The sequence below is a fragment of the Poeciliopsis prolifica genome, unplaced genomic scaffold (assembly GCF_027474105.1).
Source record: "Poeciliopsis prolifica strain line A6 unplaced genomic scaffold, Auburn_PproV2 SCAFFOLD009, whole genome shotgun sequence".
Lineage (NCBI taxonomy): Eukaryota > Metazoa > Chordata > Actinopteri > Cyprinodontiformes > Poeciliidae > Poeciliopsis > Poeciliopsis prolifica.
The window spans coordinates 8,045,046-8,067,036 of record NW_026562384.1 but is presented as its reverse complement, the minus strand read 5'-3'; the positions used below and the strand labels follow the sequence as shown (position 1 = coordinate 8,067,036).

The window sequence follows — 21,991 nt, the reverse complement described above, 5'->3', positions numbered from 1 at the left end:
CTGTACTTGTTGCACTTAAAATGAATTCAAGAAGCTGCTACTCTGTCAACCCATTCTTAATCTGAGAATGATGCATTATCAAAAATCTATTTATATTTATCTTTAAGTTAGTTTTACCCAGTCATTTTTTTGCTTTTAGTAAATATGTAATTTAATTTCCACTAGTCAAATCTAAGACATCTCTCATAAGAACTATGACTAATTACAATGAAAAGGAGATATCTCAAGTTTTCTTTCGTCCTAATTTAATTGATGATAATTCATTGTAAATCTTCAATTGAAGTCTCCATAAGACTGCAACTAAACCTGACATAATTTATATTAGTCAGAATGTAATTACATAATTAGAAATTACTCAAACAAGCATTTTGTGTCTTCAAAAAAATGACAAATATGTGTAGTCATCGGACATATGGAGTGTAAGTATGGGCGAAGCCGATTTTATGCTAACATGGCCTGCCACATGTCAGGCATTATTTTATCAAGCTCTTAAACGGGGCTGCTGCTAATTTATCATTTAGATTACATTAATAGTTTGTCAGCATTGTTATGCAAAATATCCGAAGCGAGCAAATGCAATCACCGTCAGACAATTAAAAAGGTTTGGATCAACACAAATATTGTGTCTCACTCTGGTGAATTACGCGATGATGTAATTGACTGATTGGTGACGTAACCAATCCGAAAATCGAGGTGGGCGGAGCCAGAGACACTGCCGGATTAACCTCGAGCATCCTGTCGTTTTTAAAGCCGCACCTCATATAGAAACGGTAAGTCTCTCTCTCTGTTTTCAAATGCTGGAATATTCAACTCGTCCACTGGAAGTGAAGCAGGCGCTTGTGCGGCCTTAATTTAAAGATAACAATAAAAATAACGGTGCAGGATTTAAATGAGACCACGTTTATCCACTGACATCTTTTGAGAGACTGACGACTGTGAGCGCGTTCATAAAAAATGAAAGCAAAACAGTTTTGTTTCATGCAACTTAATGCAACTTAACGTGATGGGTTTTTGTTTGTTTGTTTGTTTTTTTGTTCCTTCTTTCTTTCCCCCACTATTCAAAATCTTTAAATACGTTTCTGTATTGTACGTTACCCTTAACAATATTTATAATTTGAAATATGTGTTTAAATTGATTTAAAAACTAACATAATCCATTGAAAGAGACTGGAAAGGGGAGCTCTCATCACCAAAGGTGAATTCAGGGGGTGAATCCAGTTGTTCTCTCAAAGCCAGTTGTTCCCAACCCTGGTCTTCAAGCTTCTCTTCTCCTTCCTGACTTAATGTGGCTCCAGGTTTGCTGCCACACGCCGAACTTTAATGACTGGGTGATGAACAGGCTACAGCAGCACTAGATGACATGTAGAAGAAATCATACAGTCGTTTGAATCACGTGTCTCTGATCTAATATATGTAGTTCAAAGGGCCTGAAAATCAGATTCCGAAACTACTGCTGTAACCATACAAGTTTCACTTGTGCATGTAAAGTACAGCAGACTTACTGTTCCCAAGATTTTAAGCCTTATAATTTTTTGATCCAGGCAAACACAATATCTAAATTATCAATACAATTGTTTATGTGGGATGACAAAAAATTTCTCCCAATTGCTTCCTTATGTTTTTTTTTTTTGTTGTTGTTAATTTTGGATTTTATTTTATAGAATCATGTATAAATATTGTGTTTTCTGCTGAGCTTGTCTCATATCAGTGCAGGACTAACACGATTTGCAAATTTAATTTTCCAAGCTCAGGGATGGCAGGAAGTCCTGATCACGAACAAGGAGATGGAGGCCCTCAGAACACAATCATTCGCCTTCAAAGCTACTTACACGGAGGAACCTCCAGCTTCATGTCAGCGGTCCCCACCGTATTCGTTTTTCCCGTCTACAAGACCATTTTCCGTCAACAGATCCACAACGCCTCAGTGCACCAGGCGGTGGGACAGCTCTATAAAGAGGGTCTTCTAAAGCTCTATAGGGGCGTGGCTCCACCACTCCTGATGAGGACTCTGAATGGCACGCTTCTCTTCGGCCTGCAGGACACACTCCTCCGTCATCTTTCACTGTCAACCACCACTTCGGCCGCTGCCCTACCTGCTCTGGCTGGATTTGGGGCAGGTGTTGTGGAAGCTGTGGTCTTCACCCCATTCGAGCGAGTTCAGAATGTGCTGCAGAACGGCCACAATGACAAGCATCTACCATCCTTGAGGAGTGTTCTCATGAAGTTGAAGGTAGAAAGGATTAGCCAGGGCTATTACAGAGCCTTCCTGCCCATCGCAGCCCGTAACGCCCTCGGCAGCTCCCTGTATTTTGGCCTGAAGGGGCCTGTGTGTGTTGTTGTGGAGGGACAGGGACTCTCTCCCATGGCCTCCTCATTCGTCTCAGGAACGCTGACCTCTATGGTAATCAGTTTGACTCTGTACCCTCTGTCTGTGCTGGTAGCAAACATGCAAGCACAGGTGGGAGGAGAGGTTAAGGGTGTCATTGAATGTTGGAGGCAGCTGTGGAAATCTCGGAATCACAGCTTGGTTCCGTTGTATCGAGGAGGGACCCTTGTCATCCTACGGTCATGCATTACTTGGGGAATCACCACAGCTATTTACGACAGACAACAGAAAGGGTCCTGAACGTGGATGCTGAAAGTTATTCTGCATCAACCCTGCTTCTCATTAAGTGCAAACTTGGTAAAATGCTTTGTTCTTCTGATTTAGTAGATTTTTTAAGCCTAGGCCTTTCTTACAGAAGAAATTCTGATTCGTCAGAGTAAAACTCAGGTGTTCCATTTCTCAGTTAAATTACTGATTACTGTCTCAGGACTGTGTTAGAGCCGTTATTTGCAAGAAAGCTGATGATTGTTTTCAGAGGAAGCTGAGGTTGGAGGAAGTGCAATTCCTTTGTGCAACTTTTACAGAGAACTGAATGTTGAAAGTATTTCTCAACAAAATGATTCTTGGATAGAAAAAATCTAATAGTGAATGTTATTTCGATTGCAAGTGAAACAACAGGCCCTTGCAATTGAAATGAATTTTATTTTACTGCGTTTTTTTTTTTTAAGACTTGCTTTAGTTTTCTGGAGTTACTCTGACTGGAAATGCTAAGTGTCTTGTTCAAGATACCTGTTTATTGGTGGAGCACCACCTCCTAGATCCAGTTCCTGTGTAAATAAGCATCAGTTTCCTTGTATTTAACCACCCAATAAAAACATGGTTGATGAAACATAGACATTTTTTTAATGTAAAGTTCTTTTTTAGGCTTTTTTGTCATTGGAGTTCTAAAACATTAAACATTGTATTTATTTTTGGATGAACATGGCTCCAACCTCTGGGACCAATTAATCTTGATTTGTAATGAATGAATGAAATACAAATAAAATGATGTTCTGCATGTCAAATATGAACTGCTCATAACAACCTAACTTAAAAATACTGACTGATCTCTTTAAATCATTGTAGCACACCTGCCTTGATGAAAACAGCATGCTGCCTATTTTATGTACAATAATGCAAACTAATATCGCTACTGCCAAGAGGCTTTGGTGAATATTTCTCATGTTCCTCAAGTTTTAAGTCGATTATGGTGCTAGTTAAAAGAAACTGCCTTATTGATTTCTATGGGAATTTGTGCTCACTGCAATGCTGTCACATATTTGTGAAAGATATAGTCTGACATTTTTACTAATAGAATGGTTAGCTTGAGAACACAGTCTTTATTGAACAAATATGATCAGATAACCATGCAGTCACTTAACTTCAAATGTACAACAAACAACTTCCGATTTAAGAAAAATTGGCACATACAGGGAATAGAAGATCAGTGAAAAATGAATCAACAGTTTACCTTAAACTGCATGTTGACTGAACATCAGTTAAGACGATGTTACATGCACTGCAATATCAAGACACTTATATTCACTATCCTGCAAGTCATGTTATTGTTGTTGGTATGAGGTTTGTTAAACAAGGTAGCAGCTTAAGACGTGTTTTACAGGCATCCAGAAAAAAACAACGGTAAATCATAATGTTGTAAACCAACTGTGTAAACCGGAAGACAATAACTAATTATTGTCTTCCGGATTGTCAATTTAAATTATTATTTTTTATTTATTTTGTACCAATGGTTGTTGGTGACTTTTTAGGTGCTGAAAACCATTTAACTGGCTTTTGAATAATAAACTCTGCTGGTCTTTAAAAAAATCTTTAGTCTTTATTTACAGTTTTCATGCAGAAACACAGATAAAACTACATAATTACATATATTGTAAAAAAAATGTAGAGAAGGATGTTTCGTTTATCTACCTACTCATAGCGAGTGTTTCTCTTTTTATCTGAAATAGCAAAATCTGGGTATTGAGAGCACAGGATCAAAGGATCAAACTTTCTTGCAGATGGTCTCCATACAACCCGGATATAGTGTCTGATTTGTGGTTTATGATTTGGCCATTTTTAAATGGTAGGTGTATTTTATATTTATATGTTTTTATGTTTGTACTCCATTTGATCATCTAGGATCTTACATGTTTATAGGTCAGATCTCAACCAAAAACATCTGAGGTGAACTGGTTGTTTGGTTTGAGATTTATATCTTTTTTCTATTCTTTAAAATATTTACAGTATTTTCAATATTTCCTTTGCTTTGGAGCTACCATTATCTGAAATGGTAATGGTAAGACTGAAAAGCACAAAAACGGTCTGATCAAAGATTGACCTGATCATTCTGCTGTGATAACAGAACATTTGTGAAGAATTTCATAGTTAGTCCAAAATATTATTTAGCTACCTATTATTCTCTTCTTATTCTTTTCTTATAGCTATACAAATTTGTTAGGGTTGGGGTTGGTGTGTGTTTGGTTGTGTGTGAAGTGCAATAATGATAAGGTCTATGGCAAGCCATTTTAACATAAATTCGGGCTTCTCCTTTAAGGGCAGCATTTATGCTACATCCACCACTGTTTTGAAGTGCTGTCTAACAGTGAACCAGCACTACCACTTCGCGTCGGATCAATACATTATGCTTTTTTTTTTTTTCCTCATCAAGATGCAATAACAAACTAATCTTATCAATTATGTATTGCTGCATTTTCTTTCTGTCACTCATGATCGGCTAGTGGTGTCATGTCAAATTCAGGCCACTAGATGGAGATGTTGCAAAAGATTCAACGTTACAGTCATTCGTATTACAATTCTCTTGCGATAGGTAGGGGAGATAATAATAATAATAATAATAATAATAATAATAATAATAATAATAATAATAATAATAATAATAATAATAATAATAATAATAATAATAATAATAATAATGTTTATTTAAGCAACAAATTGTGATAACAGGGTGGCTGGTGGAAATGCACTAGAGAGTAATATGACGCGTGTCCAGTTGAAATGCTTCCCTCTGATGTGTGGGAGCCAATGAGAAGCAGAGCAATAGTGTCCATGTTGGCGTGCAGAAGGGCGTGTTGTCCCTATTTAAACCCCGAGCTTTACACAGATTACACACAAGCGCATCTTACCTGGAGGGAACCGTCTCACAGAGCACCACTGTACCAGGTAAAAACACCTTTTTACCTCTTCGATCATTTGACAAGTTAAACTTTGGGCTTAAAAAAACAATAATACCTAATCAGTGTAATCTGAAATACATTATTTTGTGTTCATGGGGTGTCACGAGTCTTTGCCAGGTGTTATATAACATTTTTGCTGCAGGCCACTGTAAGGCAATGTTGTTTTTGCTTGCGAATTGCCCGGTTATATCGTTCAGCCATACCTGACACTCCTGCGTTCTTCACTGTAAGGGAAGCTTGACTAATAAATCACTTAAAGCTATTGTTTTGTCGCATCGTGCATCCGCTTGTTTGTACATTTCAGAATTTTGTCATGAAGATAAGATTTTAGTGGGTTGGCAAATATCCCAGAGGTTGTGCCTTTAATTTTGCATGCACAATGAATACTCGTGTAGTTTTTCTGAAATGAGAGTTAACCTAATTTCCAATTACATATTTCAATATCCACACACAAATGCAAATCAGTGAGCAGTTTCATCATTTTACCTCCCCATTCAGTGTACCTCACTGTAACAGTAAAATGTGTGAACAGAATCCTAACAAAAGCTCTCTGTTGAAGGTTTTGCATAAAATCTGACTAGCCTACTACACCTTAGTAGACCTCTTGTTTATTTTATTTTTTATTTTTTTTCAACCTAGGTGTAACTCAGTTATTATTCCCACCCTGTATGGGCATGCGCTTGCAGATTGCTCGTCAGATGCTCCTCATATTTACATCCGTCTTCCCCTCTTTTCACGCAGAACTATTCCAAAATGGGCGACAACAACCCAGTCAATCAAGAAGTGGAGCAGTTCAACAAGCAGAAGCTCAAGAAGACAAACACAGAAGAGAAAAACCGACTCCCAACCAAGGAGGGTAGGTGTCAAAAGTGAAGGGGGAGCCAAGGGGGAGTTGTGAGAGTCTTGGGTTAACAAAAGTCGGTCTTGTCCACACCTGCTTCGAATTTTACCTTTTCTTCACTTTGCTCCATTGTGCTTCAACTCCTCCCTTCCTAGTCTTATGAGAGGCAAACATTGCATCACAGATCAGAAGAGCGTACACACCCAGCCACCCGAGAGCATGAAATGTCTATGCATAATGCCGCCCACAAGTCCATTATGCAATTGATTGATTTATATTTCTCTGTTTTATCTTTTTACAATTACTACAAATTTTATAACCCCAAAGAGCTTCCTTATTTCTTGATGAGTACAAGGAGAAAATGTACTGTTTTTGTTTGTTTGTTTTACATAGCAGTAAATAGCGATCATACATGAGAGTAATTCATTTAGGATCTCTCTTTACATGTGAAAAGTGTCTCAAAATGCTCATTCTTTGCCACCAGAGGCCCAAAGGCTGATCTACCTCTTTCTTAGTCTAAATCTAGCCCAGACTGGTGTGTCACAGGGGAAGCGGGGAAACTGGAGGCTCTGCTGGCACATGTTCATTTTATGAGTTTCTTACTGGAAAACTTCATAAAAGGAGGAAGATAAATTTATGGTCACCGTAGCAAAATGGTAGCACTGAATTCACTGTCCTCTTTAAAACGGGATGATAGAAGGTTTAAGATAACATACAATAGAGTAATTAATGCAAAATATGTAATAAGGATGTTTGTAACTTTTTGTATCTCCAGTCAGTTATTGAAGATTTTGTTCATGCCTGGTGGTTGGTTTAAAGTTTTGGTAATAATTAGCTAAAGGCAAATGTTTTTTTGGGGTTTCTGAATGAGTAACTTATATTTAGACTAACAGATAGTGGCAGCTCTTATGACTTTATTTATTTTAGCATAACCTCTGAAGGTTAAATAAATAATTAATTTATTATGACCTTTTACATAATTTTTCTTTTTGTTCATATCTTTCATAAATTCTGTTAAATAGGCCATTTGGACCACTGATAATTTTGAAAAGGCATACAAAAACCTTTGAGAAGGGTTTTGTATGCCTTTCTTTCATAAAAGCCATAGCAAAATTTCAGTTTTTTTTTATGCCAATATTACATTTTGCTTTGCACTTATTAGAAGTGAAAATGAACAAAAAAAGAAAAAAGAAACTCATTTACTTGTGCTTTCTTAAATAAACACTCATTGCAAAAATAACACCCCACAAGACTGTTTAGCGAGTCTTGCATTTTTATCTGAAAAGACATTGTTTCCTCTGACACGCCCGTGGTTGTGCTCTCCACCAATAGGTGTGTCAATACCAAGCCCTTCTGTGTTGCTCTGACTTTGACTGCCTGAATTTCAGATAAAAATTAAATTTAGAAAGAAGAAACCAACATATGTAACTTAAGTATTCAAGATTACTGGAACGCCACAACTTTAAAATAGAAAATATTGTATGAAAACCAAAAAAATATGTAAATATGTTTTAGTGCTACTCCTGCAGTACTTTAGAACTCACCTTATTCACAATTTGGACCTTATGAACCAAAGTAAATTTCATTCCAATGATCCCGGCATGCATCCACTATTCAGCAAGACAGTACTTCAGAATGGAATCGTATGTTTCAAAGACTGAACAGAACCTGACTTTCCTCAAAATCTATTTCATTTCCTTATGTTAGACCTTCTTCCAATGCACCAGCATGCATATTAAGACAGGAAACATTGGGACAGCAATGTTTAGATTGAAGTGCTAGTTTGTGATATTTTATAGGGGTGCTTCGTCATCTGTATTCCCCGCACACCTGATCATTTTTGGAAACTCAGAGGTTGAAATATCTGACGCAGGAATGCAGTTCAGAAAATTTATGTGGAAAACCATCTGTTGTGGGAGTCGCTATGTGAACAGAACTACTCTACTACTGGTTAAAACGCTAGAGTATTACAAAATACCATAAACCTATACTAATATGTATACAGTCACTACTGTGACATGTATTTATGATACAGGACCTCCATTTGAGAAAAATCTTAACAGTTTCCATATTGACGTAATTTGTTTTATTCCTGTTTCTCCTTTCAATCCTACATAAACCTTCTTCGACAGAAGGCTGTGAACAAAATATTTGACAGTAATATTATATTTTACAGTTTGAAAGTCATTTCAAAGATACAATTCTCATGAATCTGTCTTTTGTGCTCACGCAGAAATTGAAGAAGAGAAGAAGGCCATGAAAGAGGGGAACAACTGAAACACTCCTGCCATGATTTCGCTTCCTTCTTCTTCTGTCCTCCTCGATCACCATGCTTGTCTTCCAGTTCAGAGTTCTACATCTACATCTTTACTGCTGTCTGCCATGTTTTAATGCAAATGGGTTTAAAGGTTGCTCAAATATAATTAAACTTGTATCTAAATCTACATGTAATGGGTGCTTCTTGTGCTCTTTCTCAAGATTTTACACAGTGTTGAACCAAAGGCAGTAAATTGAGTGTTGGGCGTATACTTAAACAAGAATGAAAATGCAAATATACTGCAATGACGTAATTCACTGTTACTAATACCAAAAGTATGCCTGTAAATGGTGCATTTAATGAAAATGTAGAGAAGAATAAAGAAAAAAAACATGTTTTTGTTTTAATAAAAATCAACGTGACAAATGGTTTGCTTCATACGAGTCACTGTCGTCTGTTCAAAATTCACTTTTAAGATGTCAGATGTAATCATTCAAGATACATAGGAGTTTTGTCAAAACATGCCTCACGTTTTTTTTTTTTTTACATTCCAGCACTTTCATCCAGATGTTCTGTTAGATCTAAATATCAAGTAAACTGTGACCACAGATTTATTTTGCACAGTACTTTAGTAAAATAAAAAAAAATAATCATCTCATACAAAATTTCCACTGTCAGTTATAAGATGGTGCAGGATTCAATTTAAAACCTGTTTTGGTTTGCATTACATAATCTTGTCTGGTAATCCTGGGGTTGATGCATGTTCTGTTAACATTCGTTTTCTCAAAAACATTGGTTATCTCTTTTGCAAGAGCTGGAACCAAAATATTTATGTTACTTTTTGTGTTAGCAATCTGACTGATAAAGTTCCCTCACCCACCAACAGGTCTTGGCTCGCAGGGACAGAAGAGTGGTTCAAAATATATTTCTATCTGAGCTGGCAGAACAATTTGTATCTCGGTTTTTCAACCTAAGCTTTAATTTCTAAATGTAGTGACACATTTTGTGACTATTGCGTTTGCTGTTCTTCCTAAATGACAGAATACACAGAACAGAGCAAACTTTGCTGAATGCATCCAGATTGATTTCTTCTCCCAGACTCTTTTTGCAAATTGCTTAAACTTGTGTAGGGTTTTTCCACACCATCTCTGTTGGGGCACGTTTACAGCATGCAAGTACACGACAGGAAAAATCATCCATGCAAACTACTTTGGTCATTTTACATTACTGTGGAGTAAAATTGTCCCACACTACTTTGCATGGTTGTTTTAATTCAGCATCAACTGAGATTTTGCACATGGACCTCTTGTTTGAGGTGAGAGTACCTCAAATTAATCAAAGTCCATACCTTGATTAGGCCATTCCAAAACCTTGTTATTGCCTCTTTTTTGACACATTGAAAGGTACACTTGCCATGTGCTTTGAATCATTGTTTTTTCTGGTGGGGGCGTTGTTTTGTTGCAACAATCTAAATTCTTTTTTAGCTTTAGATCACAGGATGATGGTCAGACATTCCTGAGGACTTTTTGGCACCAAGCAGAATTCATGGGTCCATCAACTACAGCAAGACATTCAGGTCCTGAAAAGGCCCCTGAATCCCATAGACCACGGGTCTGCGGCTCTTTGATACCTACCTTTCCCACATTCATTGAAGTCAGCACTGACAGAAGCAGCAAAACGTGCTGCACAAGGTGTCAAATCTTAAGCCAGTGCTACAAGTCTGCAATAGTTGTTGGAGAGGTTGAAAGGGTGGCGAACAAGTTCAGCATTCATCACCATAAAGAGCCTCACAATAATTTCAAGATTAGCTTTATACCACATAGCTAGCTGAAACAGCATTTTTCTTTTTTCCCTTATGCTTTAGTTGGACACCTGACAGTGTTAATTCTTTTTACAAGTGTCTTCAGATTTGGTTTATGACTCTTTGAAAGCAAAAATGACAGTGAAAATGACAATGATTAGACTTGTTTAAGTGTCATAAAAAATAATTCACAGACAGAGAGAGAACTTTTGAGCTCTGTTCGCCAAACTGGCAGATGTGGACGTGTCTCATGCAGAACATTTTTGAAACAAGTAGGACTCACATGGCTCAGATTTAATAAACAACATTCAAGCATTAATACAAATTAAATCTTACTTAAAGATTAAACACAGTGGGTCTGATAGTAAATATTATTAATTTATACTCATAGGAGTTTCTGTTTCTTACTGATTTTTCTCAGTGTTTTTCTGCAGTAGAAAAATTGCTCCTTGCACCTCAAAGACTTGCTTCTTTCTGGTTCTACTTGGAAGACAATGTGTTGCTTTTTTTCAGATCGATTAGCTCATTCAGAACTGTAAGACGGGTTCTACCTAAACATTTTTCTCAATTTTAAAGGCCTAGAAGCAATCAGACCAGAGCTGTGTGATCAAAGTTGTCTTGCTGAGGTCTGAGGTCAGAGAGGAAGGAGGAGACTGCTGCTTTGAGATGGTTGAAAAGTAACTGTAGTTCAAGTAGCTACACTGTCCATCAAAACTGAATACTGAAAGATCAGAAAAATGTTGCTTGAACTGATTTGTCTCTATTTTAGTGGAATCATTCGAATGGTGGGCTCAGAATATGTTGCAAAAATACAATAAAGTATGATATCAGTCCCGCATTTCATCTGTTGTATCAACATCACAGCCTGGATGCACTGACGTCAGAGTATGGGGTATACCTTTTCTGTTTTATTAAAAGACAAAAATGGGTAAAAGATACAGGTAGCACAGCCGCTTTTGTTTTGTCTGTAGCCTATTCCAATTATCTAAATAGCAATGATTTCATACGTCGATGTGTTTTTTTGTCACTGTTATTTACGAGCCAGCAGCGGCCGCACCAAAAGAGATTTAATGTTTCTCTCCTTCAGTTGGAAAAGTTGCTTGACACAGCGACACATAGCGGCTTTAATCTTGTATTACAAGCGTCTCGCTGCAGCGCGAGGTTCTCCAACAGAGGGCGCTGGCGAACAGGATAAGTCGAAGGGGGAGGGGCGAGTGATGCTCCGCTGCAGGTCTGCTCAACTGAACTGGGCTAACTAATTCCATCACCAAGCTAGTTAGCAGCTGTGCGATGCGCTCACCGACAACAGAAGATGGACTAGCCGCTTTCCCCGTTTCACTGTCTGGATAGTCGCTTTCGGTCCGCGGGTGGTTTCCCCGCGGTTGTAATTAGCATCTGCATCCATGCGGTCCCCTGTGCTGCTGCGGAGGGTTTGAGCTCTGAGTGGCGGGAGGCTCAGTCACCAGCTCGCAGAGACAGGACGGCGGAATCACCGGTACCGTTCTGTTGTTGTTGTTAGCACTCGTGCAAGCATTAGGCAGGGAGAGGTTTTTTGTCTCGGTAGCAACACGACGTCGCAATTTCAGGCTAATAATTATCTTATACAGCAGTTAATAAGTCATCTGTAGCAGTGACATTACGATAAGACAAGTGGAAACAAAAGCTGAGAGCGATGGGTTTGCATGTGAATGGCGTGTTTACGTTTGAGCTCGTGTACTGGGTGAATACGTTTATGTAACGGAAGGAGGCAGAATTATTAAGCGTTTGTATGACACAGCGAGTGTTGCGGTGTCTCCCCAACAGAGTAGCAGCATGGTGGTCCCGGACAGTTCCGGTGTGGTCCCTGAGCCCGATAACGGCAGGCCCGCCGGCCTCGCGGAGAGCTCCGATCCCGTGTGTGAAGAGGCCGAGGACAGGGGTCATGACCTGGCTGGAGTGGAGCTGGAGGAGGTGCGGAAGCTCCAGGAGCTGGTTCGCAGGTTGGAGGTCCAGAATGAGACGCTGCGCAACAGGGGAGCCAAGACTGTTATCCCCAGAGGAGCCAACAGCAACCTGAGTGCTGCTGACAACATCAACAAGAGGCTAACCTGTGATCAGGTCAGGGTGGGCCACAGTGGAGAACCGGGCAGCGCAGATTGCAAACTGTCACCCCCTCAGGACAACAGTAGCAGTGGGGAAGATATGTCCCCTTTGCCCGTGATCAGCAGGCTGGAAGATGAGGAGGAGGGGGACAGGGCGGAAGAGGAAGACCAGGGCCCCTGTGGGAGCTTTCTTTCTCTAACATGTAGAAACGGCAGCGAACGGTCTCAGGGGCAAAGCCTGACCCCCGAGAGCCCCTCTCAGGAGAGCTACGAGTCAGAGACGCTCACAGAGAGTGACTCAGGTGTGGACCAAACTGCGCTGGATGAGGTGGATGTCCTAGATTTGGAAGACGAGTGTTTGGAGGTAGAGGATGAAAACAGCTGGTAGGTCCCATTTTCTCTGTATGTTATCTATGTTTTCTAGTTATGCAAAGAAGGCACAGTTAATGGTTCATAAGGTCTGTGTGTGTATAAAGGAGGCCCTTCAGCCACGAGTTTGTACCTTTCCATTTGATTGCTGGATTGTAAAGTGTGAAACTCCCCCACAGGGCAGAAACTAGGCAGCATCTGGATGCACAGAAAAGCTCAGCACCGAACTGGTGCCTTCTTTCTGTGCTCGTGCAGCTCAGACAGACATATCTGTAATTTAAAAGATGAGAGGAGCAAAAAAAAAAAAGAAATTGTGCTTGACTTGTTATGGTGAGCATAATTTGACCTACAATATATCTCATTCTCAGTGTATCTCCTCAAAATAAATAAAAGCAGTTTAAGGAAACACAAATCATCAAGTCAAATCAAGCTTTATTGGCATGATTTGACACAAATTGCTTCAGCCTCATTATTATAATTCATCATTATCTTTCATACAATAATTGATGCTTGTTTTTCCTTTTATTCTTATATTACATGAAGAATGATCAGCAACATGCTAGTCATGAGTCATGACTGTTCCACAGGTTAACAAATGGTCTTCCTGATCCAATAGAGCTCGTCAGCCAAACCACGCAGCTTATTTCTTTTTCAGCCCCACATTATTAGCCATACCATATGGGCTTTGTGAGGTTATCATCGCCAAAACATGGGGTAATCCTCATTGCAGCATAATCTGATCTGGCCTGGATGTTGGCATATGGCTAAACTGCTTTGAGGTGGATTGCACAGCATGTGATCTGAGGAGGGGGCCCCAGGTGTGACAAGACTGTTTTTTTCTGTTTTATTATTATTATTATTATTATTATTTATTTATTTATTTCTGAGTGATTAAATAGATGGCCCACATTTAAAGATATGGTGTTTTATTTTAGATGCAGTGTAGGAGATGCCCATCTTTGCATTCTCTTGCAAAGATGTTCATAACCTCTTAAACTTTGCCACATTTCGTCTGGTTTCAGCCACAATAGTCATTTTTCTTGTTTCGCATTGTGATATTATGTATCTTGAATCTGAAAATATAAATCTCTGACTCTCCTTAGGATTCATATTTCCCCCTGGGGTGATTGTCTATCTTTTTAACATTGATTATAACATTATGATTCTGGGAGCGAATGTGACACAAATGGGCCTCACCTTTCAATTCTGTCACATGTTTTTTCTGAGAAGCTTTTTGAAAAGATTTGGTAGTCATGTGGCAGGTGACGCATTCTTACGTCATCCATGTTTTCCTTGTGTTTTAACATTGTGATCGGCACAAAAACCCACCTAACCCTTTCCGCATGGGTTTAGCATTTGATGTGGTTTCGATTTCTTTATCTTCTAAATCCCCACTAACATCTCACCTGGTGACCAGTGTGAATGGGTCAAGCATTGTTGCAGAACAAACAGAGTTTCAGTATGAAAGCAGCTTCTCCTGCCACCTACCCATCCATGTCCCCTACCCGCCCTCTCAGCTCTCTGGCCTGGTGTGTGACCTGAATATTGCTCCCCGCATTGTTGCTCGCTCCACTGGAAAACGGGACCTTTTGTGTTTGCCTAATGGGAAGATGATTTGCTGTTGATTTCTACAGAACCAGTCTATCCAGAGTTGCTTTGTGTATCTTAACTCAAAAGATCAGCCCATGTGATCGTCACCACTTCAAAGCTCGCACAAACTTCACGGCCGTTTGCCGTTGCCGGAACAACAGTAGACGCCACAGAAGAAGTGCCCACAAGCAGCCATGAAAATCTGTGGCTGATGTCTCCTGAATGGAGGTTTTCTCATCTTTTGAATTGATCAATCATCCACCCAGACAACACATTTGAAAAAGTTTCGGACTACAAAAGAAGGGCATCCAGTCTTTTTGTTACAGGATGCATTTGCTTTTTGCTTTCAAACAAGTTCCTTCGTCATTAAACCTGTTAGTGACTCGTTAATTGACTTTAATTTTCTGCTGTGAAGTCTCTTGTTTCTTCTGTTCCTACCTGTGGTTTTCTCCAGCTGTAACCCCTCGTCTCGTGTGTTTTCTCTTGCACAGGTTGTATGTTTCTCCAAGAAAGCAAATGGCAGAGCAAGGTCCGGACTCACCGCTGAAGTGGTGTCGGCAGGCCCTCGACCACCGCAGCCCGGAGACGGAAATGGCTTGCCGGACATTGATCAATCGTTTGGACCAGAGTATGCTTTTAACACAAAACATGCATGTTTTTGCTGCAACAAATCCAATCTAAAGGATATATTTTTTATTTTTTAGGGAAATTAAATTTCAGCACATTTCCTCTTCCTCCTCGACTCGTAGTCTTACTTACAGCTCACCTCTCTGAGACATCTGCACGAGTCGGTCTGTTTGGGCTCTGCGGCGAAGTCTGAATGGTGCCATTCAGTGTGGATGATCCACTTTAGTGTGTGGATAGAAAGTTTGCATCTGATCCAACAGACTACATTCATTATTTATCACATGTTCAGCGTCGGCTTCCTGCAAGCTGCAGGACCTGGACAACAAAGCCATTCACACCACAGTCGAACAACTGCTTACAGTCATGGGTTAGATTGGATTACCCTCCCCCGTTCCCAGGGCTGCTCTCCTTTTAAAACGGCATCAACCTGATAGCAAAGACTGTCGACTCAATCATTTAAGCAGGCACACGGGTTTTATGTGTTAATCCAATACTTTTAGCCCGCTTTTTCAGACTTGACGTCATTCTCCGTTCATGTTGGGTATCTGATGTCTCCTGTCCTGTTGCCCGCAGCGTCTCGATGGAGAACCATGTACTGCAGCCCGTCAGAGGGAGGCTCGACTAGCTCTGGCCTGATCTCTCCCGGGTACCACAAAACGACTAACAAATCCGTACTAACCTGTGGCGGCTCAGGTATGGCATGACATTAACGCACTGCTTATACGATTGGAATAATGTTGATAACATTCACAGTTTACATGTGTGAGTTAAAAAGCGTCGGCTTTTGAGGAGCCACACTTGACCCTGTGCATGTTGACCCACTTTACTTTGGGCCTCCCAGCGCTGCCAACCATTTTCTAAAATCTTTTGCATATTTAAAATTTTTTTTTTTTTATGATTTCTAGTTTCTGCCTGGCAACGATTTGTGTTCACATCTAATACCATAGAAAGTAAGCCAAATAAAGAGATCCTTAAATATGTACTTGCAATTGGAAACTTAGTGCTAATTATCAAAAACATTTTTTAATCTTCACCACTGACAAAACAAACACATCAGAAGTGAAACTACTGATGTGTTTTTCACAACCAGATGCTATTTTATTGCATTATGATGAGTGTGACATTTTATATGGCTGTCTAAAAATTCTTACTCTTTTTGTTGACATTTACTTGTAATTTTCCAACTGGAGAAATTTAAACGTGGCTTAGTTTGAAGAGTCTAATTTAATTTCCTCTAGTTTTTTTTTTTTTTCAAAGTATTGACAGTATTGACGTTTCCCAACTTTCCAAATAACAGATTTTTGGATCAACTTGAATATGCCTGGTCAAAGTGATCTGGTCCTGTTTAGTCCAAGATCTTTTACGTAACATGTTTTGCATTTGTCTTAATCCATTATTTGTTTGTCAGCCAGGGGACCTCATGAGGAGATTAATCTTTCTTGAGTAAAGCTGCCTTGCAAAGACAGAGAGAAATCTAAAATATGGTGGAGAGATTTAACTTACAGTGCCTTGCAAAGGTCATACATTTTATTATGTTACAACTACACACTTCAATGTATTTTATAGGAGGTTTATGGAATCCCTTTTCTTCTGTTTTACATTTATGTACTACTTGCTTGTTGTGCATTAACAGGATATGAACACTTTTACAAGGCACTGTAAACAAAGCAAGACAGTAAAATGTTTGTAATGTTTCCTGCTTCTGTGTCGTGCAAATCATCCTGCAAAGTGATTTTTGTTTGTCCACGTTTGTGCACAAACAGGGGAAAGTACCCAGGATGTGTTCACAACATCAACAAGGGATTTATGTTTTTCAAATTACAGATTGATTCTTGTACAAATGATGTGTTGCTATACCACTGTTTGCTTTTTCGGTTGTTGATTTTTGCATTTTTCACACTCACCATAATATTAAAATCTTAGCATCATTATGTAACATTCAGTTTTTGCTGTAACAGGTGTCACTGTCTATTATTACAGCTGTCCCAAGCATGCACTCAGCCCTGAGTTCCCAGTCCTCTATAGACAGCGAACTCAGCACCTCAGATGACTCCATCTCTATGGGCTACAAGCTACAGGATCTCACTGATGTGCAGATCATGGCTCGCTTACAGGAAGAGAGTAAGTTAGTGTGTCAAACAGAGTTGTCGGTGCTTCCACTGCATCACTTCTGTGCCGGCAATTTTGCTTCAGTGTCATGTCTTCTTTGGTGGCAGGTCTTAGGCAGGATTACGCTTCCAGCTCAGCCTCCGCGTCTCGCCGCAGTTCCACGACATCTTTGCAGTCCCTGCGCCGCGGCGGTACATACAGCGACCAGGAGTTTGACACGTACAGCCTGGAGGATGAAGAGGACGAGTTGTCATCGGCTCCCCATCGCCGGCATCGCTTTACCCCGTCGCCGCTGGGCTCGCCTCGCTGCCTCTCTCCCTCCACCTCCAACCACGGGCAGGAGTACAACAGTCGACTCGGGGCGCCGCGCACAAGAACGCCCAGGCGCTCTCTGCAGGGTCCCAGTGCGGAGCTGCTCAAATTCGCCAAGAGTGAAGGTAGGCTAAAGCTTTGAAAGGAGTTACCATCGTGTACAAGGCCGAGAATACTCCCACCAAGGTTGCTGTAGTTAAAAATGAGGTTTATTCAGTTTTTGAATACATTTTGTGTGGTTGCAGAGGAGTTGAGACACAGCATGCCTAACTTGGCCCCCCGTACCAGCCTACGTTCCCTGGAGGCTGTCAGGAACAGCCGAAGCATGGAGGCTAACCTCCAGAGCTCTGGCAACCGCATGTCCCACCTGACCCGCTCCCCCTCCACAGGTAACCCCGCCCTCCTGACCCTCTTCCCTCACTCCTAACAAAACGTTCCACCGCCTCCTGATGTGAGCATGGCCACAAGAATGCTAAGACGAATGGACAGGAGGTTTCTTCTGCAGTATGATTGGTTCTTTTTCCTGAGGTAACATAAAAAAGAGCCAATCTTTTTTGGATCTTGTTAATTAACATTAATTAACATAATTCTTGTTAATTAATGTGCTTAAAGATATAAATATTTCCAAGAATCATTAAATATAAAGAAAGACATTCCTGATAGATTAATTATTACAAATTTGAAGCTATTAATAAGGATGTAGCAGGCCTGTTTACATTTATCCGTCTAACGTGGCATCACATCTTGCAAAACAAATTTTGTGCATGCTCACATCACATCGCAGTGCGGATGCTAAGATTAGCAGCCCTCATCATGAACAATGATGGTGCCAGCACTTTTGCCTGCCAGTAGTTATGCAACACTGCAGAGCTGCTCTTGTCATTTTTCAATAGAAATATTAAAGCAAAAATTATCCTGCCTAAATCTTGTAGTTGCAGTTATTAGCAGCTTTTATTTAAGACATTATTTGCCACTACTAACACATGCATGATGCAACTCTCAATCAGTTGCACAAGCATCTTCAATGCTTCTCTGTTTTCCTCCTTCTTGGCTATTTGTATTTATTTGTCTTTTACTGATCCAGAACTGCTCCTCTAAAGCATGTGCACAACATCCACAGACGACACAGGAGTCTCACTTACACTGCCTCCCAAAAGTATTCATACAATTTCTTTTTGTAACATTTGTTAAAACAACAGACTTCATTTGTTGGGGCTTTATGTCATAGGTCAAGACAAGATGCATAACTGAGAAGTGTGGAAGAAATTATGAATTTTTCATGAATTAGCCCTGTCATGATGTGTTCTCTGTTTTTATGTGAACAAAAGTTAAACTAGGGACATGCAGAGCAAATAAGCTTCTGTTATAAATGTTAAGTGTTTGATGTTTAATTCAGAATACTGATAAACTGATAACCGTTTAAACAATCATCTGAAAGTAATGCAAATCTTTTGATCTCCTAGTCTGAAAATGCCAAATAAGGGGGAAAAAAACAGGATCCATGGTAACTCTGGAGGAGTTGCAGGGACCCTCATGCACATGTTTGTGAATCTGTAGACAAGAGAACTATTGGTCATGCATTTCACAAATGCCGCCTTTACAGAAAAGATACAAGATGAAACCTGTTGTTGAGAGAAACCCATCCAAAGTCACATTTGCAGTTTGTAAAAACTGCAAAGGTCGGATGAAACCAAGATTGAACTTTATCGCTATTTGTTTTGCAAAAGTTGCACAAGTCATCAAGGAAAACAGGTGGAGGCTGGAAACTGGGACGGAGGATAAGCTTCCAACAGAATTGCCTCCCTAATCACACAGCTTGAGCAAATATTCCAAACATTGAAGCCATAAAAGTTAAATCACATCGATACCCATGTCCTCAGTTTGTCTAAAATCTCAACAAACTGTACATATCAAGACTGTGTTGAAACCTTTTCTTCGCTGCTTAAGGTATGGCTTGTAGTCGTCTGCGGAGCAACGGCCAGTCTCCGCTCACGTTGCGAACTCCGGTCAAAGCGGTCAACCCTGTGGGCTCCATGTCAGCTGGTCGTCAGTCGCCCAGAGGTCTCCCAGTCATCCAGTCGCTTCCTGTGGCAGGCGGTCGCCGGGTCCAGTCTCCAGGATCCGTGAACGGAGGAAGCTACGTACCCGTGAGGGCCTCGGTTGGGGGAGGAAGGCCTGCGGTGGGGCGGGGTCAGGCTGTGTCATCAGTCTCCACAAGAAGCAAACTCACCCAGCCTCCGAGGAGGTGTGTGGCCAAAAGGAAACAGGTTCAGAAATGAGGATTTGATGAAGAGTTTAAGTGTTTAGGGACTTTTAATTTTACACTTGTCTAAGCGTAAATGGAGACTAACCTTTAATTTATTTTGACAGGTCTTTAGGCATGACTAAAATCTCAGATGAATCCTGGAAAGATGGCTGCTACTGAGTTCTTCCCGTCCTTGAGGATGCTGGAACACTCCCCCGACTTTCCTATGTCTGAAGAAACTCAGCCACTGTGTCCCTAAATGAGTCTCAGAACCTCTAGGTCTTTCATTTCAGGCTGGATCCCTGGACTGCACTGGATTTGTAGTTAATCTCCTTCCTTTGCATGAAACATTGTCAACCCACACATAGAGAAGATGTGTATAACGACGTGGAGTTGCACAGGCACACTCCGTTAGTTACGTGGACCAACTCTGGATTTCCTACCGAAAAAAAATAATCTATATATATGTTTGGGTCAATTTGACATATTTTTCTATGGTGATTTTGAGAAACTGCTGGAATTTTAGGGGTCGTATTTCTGCACAGTTGCTGTAATTGAAATGAAGATATTGCTGGTTTGTACATTTGAATAACTAGATGAAAGTACAGTGTTGCATGCTGGGTTTTGTCGTTTTACCCTTTGCTCAACAGTCTTCTCATCGTTGTCTTAACTGCAATATGACAAATCTTCCATGTGTTTCAACAATGATCTGTGGAAACTTACAAATGTTTGAGTGACTTGTTGTGAATTGTGTCGTGTTTGTGTTCTGCTACATGCCTACACAGCAGTGCAACTCTTCTCAACCACACTGCCCTTATTAATGTCTGACAAAAAAAATAGTTTGTGCCAAGGTGCATTAAAGCTGGAACTCTTTCATTCTATGAACAATTGAAGGTACTCAACACGACTGAACTTCACAGGCATTTTTACTGCATATCTGAAGGTGAATTGAAGGCCTGTTTTTTGTAAAACACTGTATTGAAAAAAATGTTTATGCACAGAGGCCTTGTGCCTTAGTCAGCTATGCACCCTCATGAAGAGTGCCTCTGAAATTTAGGAGCTGTGATAAAAATGAATAAACTTGACCCTGAAGCAGTATGTGTTTTCCTGGTTATTTTTAGGCTTTATTTGCCAAAAATAAGTTTTAAACCACGAGCTATTTTGCAATTTATGAATGAACAATAGTAGCAGTCACAACAAAGGTCTATTTCATTTATAGAGCATATTTATACGAAACAAACTCGATATGCACAAATGAGTTTGAAGCTTAGAGACTTAATAATGCACAATAATATCAGGTAGTTTTTTTATTTAGAAAAGTGTCAGCGTTTACTGAAATGCAAAATATGAAAGTAGTTTTTTGATTAATTTAATTAGCGTGTTTAGCTAAAATAATAAGATCATAAAGATAGAACTGGTGTAACTGAGGTTTGTCAAGCTTTCTTACTTCCACTCACCTTTTCAGCTCTGCTTACAAGTTTTTGGTAGGAATGGATCAGGGCTTTAGGTTGCCCACTGCAGTAAATTGCTTTTATTGTTTGTCATTCACTATGTAAGTAATTTGGCAGCATTTTCCAATTATTCAATTTGAAGACTCACTAGTGCTGAAGTCCTAGCTGATGTCGAGATGTTTCCAAACCATGGTTTTCCCTCATACTGTTTCATAAAGTGCACAGTGCCCCCTGAAGCAAGACACCTCAACAACATGTAATTATCATTCTGAACTTCCCAGTAGAGATTGTGTTCTCAGGGTTGCAAGCTTTCCCTTTTTAACACCAAACACCTAAGAAATGTCTCCACAGATTAAGCGCTCTGTGTCCCTGGTTTCTTTTTTTTTTAGTATTCTTTTTTTGCAAACTGTGATGTGGCATTTGAAATTTCTCTTGAAGGAGTGGCTTATTCCTCCCTGAATGACCATTCAGTCCGTGGTGTCGCATGACTTGTTTCAGTCCATATTTAGCTCTTGTTCTCAGGTTGTGTATTACGCAGCAAAGCATATTATCAATCTTCTTCCTGAAGAGTATCATGGTATCAAAAATGGTATCTATCAGTAACTTGTCATATGTGTGTATGACAAGTTACTGTCATATATAGGCCTACATATATGTGAGTAGAGAGCTATGATGAAAATTAATTATAAATGAATATATGTGTGACATAAATGTCCATTTTTTTAATTTAGAAAATTCTATTGTAAAAC

At 39.8% G+C, this 21,991-nt stretch overlaps 3 protein-coding genes across 4 annotated transcripts; all 3 read left to right on the top strand.

Annotated features, from left to right (window-relative positions):
* Positions 1 to 725: 725 nt before the first annotated feature.
* On the top strand, positions 726 to 4,147 carry LOC129362766 (solute carrier family 25 member 53-like). The gene is made up of 2 exons (XM_055034488.1): positions 726 to 770; positions 1,747 to 4,147. The coding sequence occupies exon 2, from the start codon at positions 1,754 to 1,756 to the stop codon at positions 2,624 to 2,626; it is 873 nt and encodes a 290-aa protein (XP_054890463.1). The 5' UTR covers positions 726 to 770; positions 1,747 to 1,753; the 3' UTR covers positions 2,627 to 4,147.
* A 1,267-nt stretch (positions 4,148 to 5,414) lies between these two features.
* tmsb1 (thymosin beta 1) lies at positions 5,415 to 9,086 on the top strand. The gene is made up of 3 exons (XM_055033898.1): positions 5,415 to 5,545; positions 6,301 to 6,415; positions 8,634 to 9,086. Exons 1-3 carry the CDS (start codon positions 5,432 to 5,434, stop codon positions 8,675 to 8,677), a joined length of 273 nt encoding a protein of 90 aa, XP_054889873.1. The 5' UTR covers positions 5,415 to 5,431; the 3' UTR covers positions 8,678 to 9,086.
* A 2,573-nt stretch (positions 9,087 to 11,659) lies between these two features.
* Positions 11,660 to 20,889, top strand: zgc:66447 (SLAIN motif-containing protein-like). Of its 2 annotated transcripts, none has more exons than XM_055034594.1 (9): positions 11,660 to 11,953; positions 12,262 to 12,923; positions 14,990 to 15,126; positions 15,699 to 15,818; positions 17,106 to 17,246; positions 17,342 to 17,671; positions 17,792 to 17,935; positions 19,494 to 19,791; positions 19,917 to 20,889. In XM_055034594.1, exons 2-9 carry the CDS (start codon positions 12,271 to 12,273, stop codon positions 19,969 to 19,971), a joined length of 1,878 nt encoding a protein of 625 aa, XP_054890569.1. In that variant the 5' UTR covers positions 11,660 to 11,953; positions 12,262 to 12,270; the 3' UTR covers positions 19,972 to 20,889. The 2 variants fall into 2 exon arrangements, with proteins under 2 accessions (XP_054890569.1, XP_054890570.1); XM_055034595.1 differs by having other exon boundaries at positions 19,494 to 19,813.
* Positions 20,890 to 21,991: the final 1,102 nt, after the last annotated feature.